The sequence below is a fragment of the Myotis davidii genome, unplaced genomic scaffold, assembly GCF_000327345.1.
Source record: "Myotis davidii unplaced genomic scaffold, ASM32734v1 scaffold1208, whole genome shotgun sequence".
NCBI lineage: Eukaryota > Metazoa > Chordata > Mammalia > Chiroptera > Vespertilionidae > Myotis > Myotis davidii.
The window spans coordinates 204,221-214,755 of record NW_006299241.1 but is presented as its reverse complement, the minus strand read 5'-3'; the positions used below and the strand labels follow the sequence as shown (position 1 = coordinate 214,755).

General features: G+C 38.0%; 1 protein-coding gene across 1 annotated transcript in view; it reads left to right on the top strand.

The window, feature by feature from the left end:
• Positions 1-3,845, top strand: part of BRS3 (bombesin like receptor 3) — a 4,704-nt gene extending 859 nt beyond the window's left edge. The window contains exons 2-3 of the mRNA XM_006774700.2: positions 1,281-1,632; positions 3,373-3,845. Coding sequence (XP_006774763.1) covers positions 1,281-1,632; positions 3,373-3,786 — 766 coding nt within the window. The 3' untranslated portion in view covers positions 3,787-3,845. The remainder of the gene's footprint in view (positions 1-1,280; positions 1,633-3,372) is intronic.
• Positions 3,846-10,535: the final 6,690 nt, after the last annotated feature.

The window sequence follows — 10,535 nt, the reverse complement described above, 5'->3', positions numbered from 1 at the left end:
CCCCCCCCCCAGTTTATAAAGGAAAATTGTTCCAGGTGTAAAAGAAAAACAATTCATGCTTTATACGTTAGTGCAGCCTAGTGGTGCAATATTGTCAACATTTAAAAATCAGCCTAAGTGTGAAATTGACCACATATGCATTACTGACTACTGGAAGACCAGTAAAAAAATAAAAAATGCATGTATCTAATTAATTTTAAATTCATCAAATTAATTAGTAGCAGAAAAACAGGGAGGTTTTCAGCTTCCTGATAACTCAGTGTAATAGCACCACTTAATTGTATTTGTTTTCTCTATAAGCATTCAATGACATTTTCATTTCCAGAGAAATAAATTAATCTTGTTTAACTTTTAGATATCTATGTATAAAGCATGTGAAAACCTTTGGCAGTTAGAGTGTTCAGGCTCTGTTAGGATATTTTCAGTCTAAGTATTATGTTTTTCTGTATTCCTATTGTAGAATGGTAACTGAAAACATGAACAAAATTGAGGCTCTAAATGTTAAAAGTGATGCTTAAGAAAGTCTGCAAGAAGCCTATAAGTAATCAATGCCTGGCAATACCAGAAGGAATAGCTTCTTCAGATTCTGGAATCTGAAAGGAGGAAAAGCTTTCCTGGTGCCTTTTTTTTTTTTGGTCCTGATTTTTTATATTCTATCTCAGGACAGATTTATTGAAAGGCTGTAGATTTTTAAGGTGGATATGTCAGAATAAAGAGGCATCTTTGCATGGGCACAAGGTTTCTGATTTCACCCTCGCTTTGCCCCAAATCTACCTACAACAGGCTTGGGCAGCAAATTAGCACTTTTCAATAGGGAAGAAATTAACCCTCTCCTCTTTACTGCATAAATTCATAGAATTCTTTTCTAGTAATTCATGACTGCTCACTCATGAAGAAAGTAGAATTAGGTTTAACATCAGTCACTTATATAAAAAGTATTTTTAGAATACTTAAGGTAATACACAGGTAATGAATTAATCTTAATCACACATAAAATTATGCTGGAAAAAAACTTATTTGTCCTAAATAGAAGATCTACACATAAAATTATAAAACCGCAAACCTGCAATATCTCATACTGAATAAGGGAAGCAGTGATTGACACAAATAAAAAATACTGGGATGTATTATGTGTATTTGAAACCACAACTAATCCCAGGTGGTTAATGTTGACTTAGTTATATACATTCAGATAGGAGTAGAACTGGATGACCACTTTTAACCCTGAGTCTGTAATTTTGATATTTATTTGATCTTTGCCTATGCTTATGTGTTCCTAGATACAAGGCAGTCGTGAAGCCTCTGGAGCGACAGCCCTCCAATGCCATCCTGAAGACCTGTGCCAAAGCTGGCTGCATCTGGATTATGTCTATGATAATTGCTCTACCAGAGGCTATATTTTCAAATGTATATACTTTTCAAGATCCCAACAAAAATATGACATTTGAATCATGTGCCTCTTACCCTATTTCAGAGAGGCTCCTGCAAGAGATACATTCTCTGCTGTGCTTTTTAGTGTTCTACATTATTCCACTCTCTATTATCTCTGTCTATTATTCTTTGATTGCTAAGACTCTTTACAAAAGCACCTTGAACATACCTACTGAAGAACAAAGCCATGTCCGCAAGCAGGTATGTATTAATCAGGACTCATTCATGAATTTATTTATAAGTGAAAGGTCCTAGTTTAGCACCTGTGAGCAATAAATACAATAACAGTATGGAATTTTGTTATGGTCATGGGCTCTGGAGTCTGTCAGACCCAGAATTTATTTATTTATTTATTTTTAATTTTCTTTTCTTTTCTTTTTTTTTAATTGCTTAAAGTATTACAAAGGGTATTACATGTGTCTTTTTTTTTTTCTTTTCCGCCCTTGACAATCCCCTGGCCAGACCCAGAATTTAATTCCAGCTCTATCACATACTAGCTGAGCGATCTTGAGCAACTTACTTAACCTCCCTGAGCCTCAGTTTCCTGGTCTGTAAAATGAACATGGGGACCAGATGTTCTATATGAAATGCTTAGCATAGTTCTTGGTGCATAGTAAGAATTCAATGAATAGTAGAACTACTACTATTAGAAACAGGATAGCTGAAGTTTGGGAACAGTCAAAATTATTTACATAATGGAATAATGAGGAACATTATACAAGGTGGTTCAATAAAGAGAAGTATATTTTGTTTTAAAAAGTGTAACAGAATGATAGAAAAACACAGGATGATAGAACTGGCAAGAAGCCATAACATTATTCACTGCAAACCACTTACACACAGATGAGTAAACTGAGGTCTGCAGGTATGAAGTGCCAGTGGCAAGAGAACACAGTGACTCACAGAAGCTTGTTTAAGACTATTGCAAGAAAGTTTAAAAGAAGAAAAAAGACTATTGCAAGAGCCAGGTGTGCTCTCCTCCCATAAATATTAACAGAATAAAAAGAGTATTGCCAAAACATTGTTCCCTTTTCAAAAATGCAACAGGATTTCTATATTTCTTGGGGGAGAGGTAAGATTCCATTTATGTCTTGGCATGTTTGCCGAGCTCAGCGCCTTTTTTGGAGCTGGTTCATTTGGATGGTGCTCATTAGGCTAAGTTGCATATTTAATGCCCATGTGAACAGTTATCTTTGCCCTGTGACTACACACAATGTCTTCATTTCATCTGGTTCGTTTTTCTTATTAATAAGTGTAGGATTGGCCCTGACTGGCTAACTCAATTGGAGAGCATCGTCCCCATACACCAAGGTGTGGATTCAATCCCTGTTCAGGGTACACACAAGAAGCAATCAATGAATGCACAAATAAGTGGAACAACAAATCAATGTGTTTCTCTCCCCTCTCCCCCACCCCCCAAAATCAATAAACTAAATAGGTGTAAGATTATTTTCACACATGAGGAAGGAACATTGATATTTATTCCTTTGACTATATATTTAGAATTCCTACAGATTAAAAGCAGTTTTTGGTACCAACTTGACAACTTTCATAAACCCCAGAATACTATTCTAACCTAGTCAGCCTCTGCTGATATGGTGAAAGCAGTCTTGTATAGTATCTCTCTATTGTTAATTTCATTAAAATTTCCAACATTTCATAACACTCCTTGAGATCATTGGAGACATCCTAGAGTACCTCAAAATCAGGGGTGGGAGTCCCTGAATTGGAGCTAATGAAACCAAGATCATGGGTTACCATGTGTATTCTATAGCCACAGGCTGCCTTCCCACACATCCCAGGCAGTTATCCCTATAAACGCATGTTTAAAGGTACATCAGCTTGTTGACTATACATTTCTAGGTAAATTTAGAGAATGGCTTTTTTAAATCTGCCAGCTAAATGAATTTTTTCTTTTGCCATTTTTCTTCCCTCTTATAGATTGAATCCCGGAAGAGAATTGCCAAAATAGTGTTGGTGCTGGTGGCTCTGTTTGCTCTCTGCTGGTTGCCGAATCACCTCTTGTATCTTTACCACTCATTCACTTATCAAACCTACGTGGACCCCTCTGCCATTCACTTTATAGTCACCATTTTCTCTCGGGTTCTGGCTTTCAGTAATTCTTGTGTAAACCCCTTTGCTCTTTACTGGCTGAGCAAAACCTTCCAGAAGCATTTTAAAGCTCAGTTATTCTGTTGCAAGGCAGAGCTGCCTGAACCTCCTCCTGAAGATACCCCTCTTGAAAACCTGTCTGTGATGAGAAGGGTCCCCTGTGCTGGGAGCACACAGGTGTCTGAAATTAGTGTGACCTTGTTCACTGGGTGTAGTGTGAAGAAGGAAGATGACAAAGTCTAGCTTTTAAATTAAATTGGTATTTTTTCCTCCCAGCGTGTGTATCCGATTCTGAGCTGTGTAGGTGTATGTTATCAGGAATTTTGTTGTTTGTAAATTGTGTTGAAATCTTAGGAGTGAAGGACCCTTACAAATAAGAGACAAACCATGATTTTTTAAATGTACAAATATTAACGTTATTAGGCTTTCTAAATAAAATTAAGCCCCCTAGGTTAGAAAGATACATTTATACATGTCAGTGTGTCCTAAGGGAGCTTGCATAGAAGGGAAGGTAAAACGAACAAGATAACATTTAAAAGTCTAATTTGTTTCCATCCCATCTATAATGCTTTTAATTTCTCATATATTCCCATGATTTTCATAAACTGTGTTTGTGTTGATTATGTGCTGTAAATCTAGACATTATGTCTTGCATATGAAAAGGGGATACAAAACATCTCTTCTGCACTTTTCTTAAAAAGGAAAGTCCTTGTTCTCTCTCTCTCTCTCTCTCTCTCTCTCTCTCTCCCTTCATCTCTAAAATCAATAAAAATACGTCTTTTTAAAGTCCTAAAAAATAAACCTTAACAGGTTTTTTGACTGCCCTTTTCTATTAATCTCTATTCCAATATAACTAAATCTGAGCACTTGCAATGAAAATGTTTTGGGGGTCAGTGAGTATAAGATAATGAGTAAGGATCTGGGACAAGGAGCTTGCCTTGCTGGGTCAACACTTACAGACCTAATGTAGTTCTATTTAACCCCTTCCCCGGCAGAAACGTGTATACACATTTTCACAAAATGTTCTTTTTTCAGTCGTCGACGAGTATACTCGTCTAAAACTTTACCTTCAAAAACCAGCTACATACGTACCATTCTAAATAATTTCATCTAGAAACTTTCTGAGGAAATACTATTCTTAACCACAAAAATGGGAAGAAAAAATAATTACAAACTGTTTTCATAACCAGCATCAAAAATACTATATAGAACCAAAATAAAAAAAATTAGTCTGAAAAAGAAAAGTGTTTAACAAAAAAATTGTTGGGGAAGGGGTTAAAACTACCATTGGTTGATAATTGGGCAGCGTTTTCTTTCACAAATATTTTGAAGAACTTGTCTTTACAAGCAGAGTAAGTGGACACGTTTATGGTGTCATTTGAGAGCCCCAGAAAAGGACGAACCCGTGTTGAAAAATCTGCCAGCCTGCCTGTGTCTGAAAGCTTCCTTTAAGGAAATTCATTTCTTTCTGGTAAGCAGTGCCCTCTTTCTAAAACACGCAGAAGTACCACATGAAATCCCTAACACCTGGGTGTGCAGTTGTTATCTATCAGATCATCTTCCTGCTTGATTTCATTAAAGCTGATGGGGTGCTTAAGTACTGTAAGAGTATGACCTACTTAATCTCTGCCCTTGGAAATCACATGTAAGGTTCTGGTTTCCTACCCTCTGCTCCTACTTGCTATTGCTATAAACTTCTTAATCATTTTTATTTCAAACAACTGTTGACAGTAGACATCAGATTTAGATTTGTGATTTCAAAGAATGTTTTCTCGGGGTAATTTAAAGCATATGTTTTTGATTTTCAGGTGTGCTTTTGAGCTTTCTTTAAATGGCTTGTGTATTGTTAACTTTTGCATAATGTGGCTTAAAATGGGATATATATTACCACTAGACTTTACATTTCTGTAAATTTGGTTTACTTAAGTGAGGGTGCCAATATTGTATTAGTATTGCTTTAAGTTGGACATTGTAATAAGTGGGGAAAAACAAATAAATATTAAAGTTTCAAATAACTTTGTGTAACTTTCTGTTCTAAAAACAATACTTCTGGCCCTAACCGGTTTGGGTCAGTAGACAGAGCGTCAGCCTGCGGACTAAAAGGTCCCAGGTTCGATTCTGGTCAAGGGCCTGTACCTTGGTTGCAGGCACATCCCCAGTAGGAGGTGTGCAGGAAGCAGCTGATCAATGTTTCTCTCTCATCGATGTTTCTAACTCTCTATCCCTCTCTCTTCCTCTCTGTAAAAAATCAATAAAATATATTTAAAAAATAAAAAATAATAAAAACAATACTTTTGACAGAATATAACTGAGAACACACTTTAATCCCAAAATTTAAGTTATTTTCAAGTCACAAAACTCCCAAATATTTTACTGTTTTCCTCACTCTGGGTAAAAATTACATCTTTACTCTCCTAAGTACAACATTTTAGAAATAACTTGATATAGGTACCAGATTACAAAAGCCAAGAGAGTGCCTTTTAGCAGTTGATAAAACTAGAGCTCAAAGAACTTTCGTTTTCCTCATTTTAAGTAACCCCAAGGTGACTTAGGGATCTGATATAAAATACTTCCCTAGTTTAATAGGGCATCAGTCTCCCTTCCAGAGTTAAAGAATTGGGATTAAAATTCTTGGTGCTTTTGTTGTTGTTTTTTAGGGGGTGATTTTTTTTAAAAAACATATTATCCTTGTCGGAGCTAACTTTACAAGTAGGCTCCAATATCTACATTGTCTTTCACACTACCTATTGTGGTGCCAGAAAGTTATGATGGAAGATTTCATTTCTTTGGAGAGGGTCCGAAATGGGGGGATAGATGGGACACATGAAAAACAAATTTTATATACTTCTCAGTTTTGCTCAGGGTCTGCCCTGACCACGACTAAGAATAATGGACCAGTGGGGGCGGGGGGCGGCAATGGGGAGATAAGGACACATATGTAATCAATAAAGAAAAAAAAGTAATAATGGACCATAATAATATGCTCTAATGCAGGAAAACAAAGGCACAGGCTTAGGTATAACCAAAATGTTCAGTGAGTAACTGTTTATCAATGAAGTTGAAAGTGTCACAAGACATTTAACATGGTATATCTACTGAAAATAGCAAATTTGGGTTTAAGAATTTCCATAGTTATAACCATTTTAAATCAGGGATCCACCAATCGCTTGTCAAAAAGAGTTACTTATTTCCACTAAGTTTTGAGATTACAGGAAGTGGGGACAGAAAAATACCCAAATAGAGTTAGCTGGAAAGGGCCATTAAAATAAATCTCATTTGGTGTAGTTCAGTAATTTTCCAGAAAAAGTTTCTAGGCCAGGTAGGTGACTTCTCTGGCCAAGCATTTTATGCTTTTGTAGGTCAATGTATTTTTTACCTACCAAGAAGGTCGTGGCCTGTCAGACCAGGAGTACAGCACAGATCACCACTTACAGAGGTCAAAAACAGGAGAATGAAGATATTCAGAAACAAGCCAGTTGTCTGGGTTCCAAGACAGGTTCAGCTTCCTGGGTTCGGCAGCCACTCATGTGGCCCATCTCTATTCTGGTCCTGGAGTTTCAAGAGCTATCCTCTATCTTTATAATAATGAGTCCCCTTTTTGCTTGTTATCTTGAGCATTTCTGTGACTTGTGAAAAATCTTTAAAAAGACAGGTTACCAAGACAGAGATGCTTCCAGATTACCTTGGTTACTAGGGAGTTAATTCTACGAATACATAGGGAAATAAGAACAAAGAAAAACCAGGCCTGATACAGACAATAGCATTGTTTAAAAAATAACTGTCAGGTCTCATGGTCAAATAGAATACCATTTAGGTACAAGTGTGCTTAGCTTCCAACTCCACTATTACAGTGACTGAGTGACCCTCTCTCACTGTGTCAGCTACTCCTCTCATCTCTGGGAAACTGTACAGCAGGCCTCTGTTCTGCTTATTACAATTCCTATATAAGCCTCCCTGCTTCTGTGCTACTTGGACCATGTCACTGTTCCCAACACATTCCTCTCACTGAGAGAGGCTTTTATTGGCTCAGTTCATCAAATTGTCTAGAATGCAGGGCTACCCTACCAAGTCACTTCACAGGCCTCTGGATAGCCTTTGGGCTAGGGTGGCTGGGTCACATGGGACATAGGCATAAGGAACCTTTGTGACCACCTACTCAGAGGAGCCTGTGGATACATGCAGTAGGGCTATGTAGCATATTATCACCTATGCCAGTGATGGCGAACCTTTTGAGCTCGGCGTGCCAGCATTTTGAAAAACCCTAACTTAACTCTGGTGCCGTGTCACATATAGAAATTTTTTGATATTTGCAACCATAGTAAAACAAAGACTTATATTTTTGATATTTAAATGCCATTTAACAAAGAAAAATCAACCAAAAAAATGAGTTTGCGTGTCATCTCTGACACGCGTGTCAGGTTCGCCATCACTGATATGCTATCAACTCACCCAGGAATGAAAAGTATTCCATAACACATTGCTGAAAACAGCTGTATACTATTTTTGGATCCAGGAACAAATATTTAGCGATGCTTAAATGAGCCTAACACAACTCACGTTATCTATATTATAAAACTGCATGCAAGTTCAGTTCTCTAATAGTTCCTAACACAAGAACTTCATTAAAAAATGTAATTGAAACAACACACCAAAAACCCAAGATATGATTTAAAAATTATTGTTATGGTAGAAACCATATTCACACAGCTAGTAACTGGGGTCAGGACACTTAGAAGCAAAGAAATAGAAATTATTTCTTTTGGGACACTTTTCCCCACCCTCAACTTTATGTTTGCGCATAATGGGTTCATTATATCTAAAATAATTAATAAATAATTTTAAATGGCTGATTTAATTTTGGTGTGACAAATATTGATAAGTACGATCCACATAAACAAAAATTCTTAGAGATCTTCAATAATTTTTGCATGTAAGGGGTTCTGAGATTTAAAAATTTGAGAACTGCTGTTGGCCAGCTTCCAGCATTTCCACCCTATCATTTCCCAACCACCATGAATGTGTATCCCCTGAGCTGTACCTGTGTTGTTGACGGTTGAGTCGCCAAAGCATAATACAGTGCCTGGCACTTAGCACAAACTCAATAAATATCCACCCAACTAAAAGTTATACACTTCATTTTCAGCGACATGTGTAATTTCTAGAAAAAACAAGTTGTTTTGGTGAGAAACATTCTGTGTCTTTCTCAAAGAAAGACAAGAACCATGAAGTTAGTTGGCCAGTATAGCTGGTGTTTATACTTGGATGTTTATGTTTTAGGATTGGAGCTTGAGCACCTCTGAATCAAGAAAGCCCACTGCATGGGAGAACATATTTGCCAATGTTATCAACAATAAGAGTTTAATCTCCAGCATTTACAGGGAACTCATACAACTTAACAAAAGGAAGATAAACAACCCAATAAAAAAATAAGCAACGAACCTAAATAGACACCTTTTGAAAGAGGACATAAGGAAGGCCAGGAGACATATGAAAACATGCTCAGCCCTAACCGGTTTGGCTCAGTGGATAGAGCATGGGCCTGTGGACTCGAGGGTCCCAGGTTTGATTCCAGTCAAGGGCATGTACCTTGGTTGCAGGCACATCTCCAGTAGGGGGTGTGCAGGAGGCAGCTGATAGATCAGTGATGGCGAAACTCTGACACATGTGTCAGTGACACGCGAACTCATTTTTTTGGTTGGTTTTTCTTTGTTAAATGGCATTTAAATATATAAAATAAATATCAAAAATATAAGTCTTTGTTTTACTATGGTTGCAAATATCAAAAAATTTCTATACGTGACACGGCACCAGAGTTAAGTTAGGGTTTTTCAAAATGCTGCCACGCCGAGCTCAAAAGGTTCGCCCTGTCTCTTTTCACTTCTTTCAAGTTTTCTGTCTCCCTTTTGCCCTGTGTTCTTGGAAATTCCCTTATAGTCATTTTCCATTGAACTATTTTAATTTCGGCACTTCTTCAAAAATTAAAAATGGAACTTCCATTTGACCCAGTAATCCCACTTCTAGGAATATGTCCCAAGAAAACAGAAACACCAATCAGAAAGAATATATGCACCCCTATGTTCACAGCAGCACAATTTAGAATAGCTAAGATTTGGAAACAGCCTAAGTGCCCATCAGCAAATGAATGCATTAGAAAACTGTGGTATATCTACGCAATGGAATACTACACTGCTGTAAAAAGGAAGGGATTCTTACCATTTGCAACAGCATGGATGGAACTGGAGAGCATTATGCTAAGTGAAATAAGCCAGTCAATGAAAGAAAAATACCACATGATCTAACTCATTTGTGGAATATAATTAACATAAACTGATAAAAACAGATCCAGAGTCAGAGAAGCATTGATCAAACCATCAAACCTCAGAGGGAAGGCTGGGGAGGGTGGGGGCTAGGAGGAGAGATCAACCAAACGATTTGTATGCATGTATATCAGCATAACCAATGGACACAGACACTAGGGGGGTGAGGGCATGAGCGGGGGATGGGGGACCATAGGGGGGCGGGTAAAGATACATGTAATACCTTAATCAAAGAAAAAAAATTTTTTTAAAGAGGCAAGCTGCCCTCCCTCCCTTTCCCCAGAGTCTATCGTCAGCCTGATGAAAGTACCAAAAAAAATAAAGCAGGGGTACTGAGGCTTGGAAGAGGTTTATGTTTCCACCTATCGGTCCTTCGTTCACTCCCTCATTCACCACGCATTATATATCAGACCCCATGCTAAAAGCTTAGGCTACCAAGATGCACCAGAACCGATGCCTATCCTAGGGAATTAGAAAGAAACTAGTAAAAGACATGTTTCCCACGCGGAGGAGGGGCCTTTGGGCGAATGCGGCGCAGCAGTTTCTCAGCAACACAATCCATTTCAGTAGGTCCCAAGCACCGCCCCCAAAATGGCGGCGCTCCGACATCCATCCGCCGGGGGCAACTATTCCCGTGCTTTCGGGCTGCCGCCCCGGCCTGGCCCAGCCCTGCCT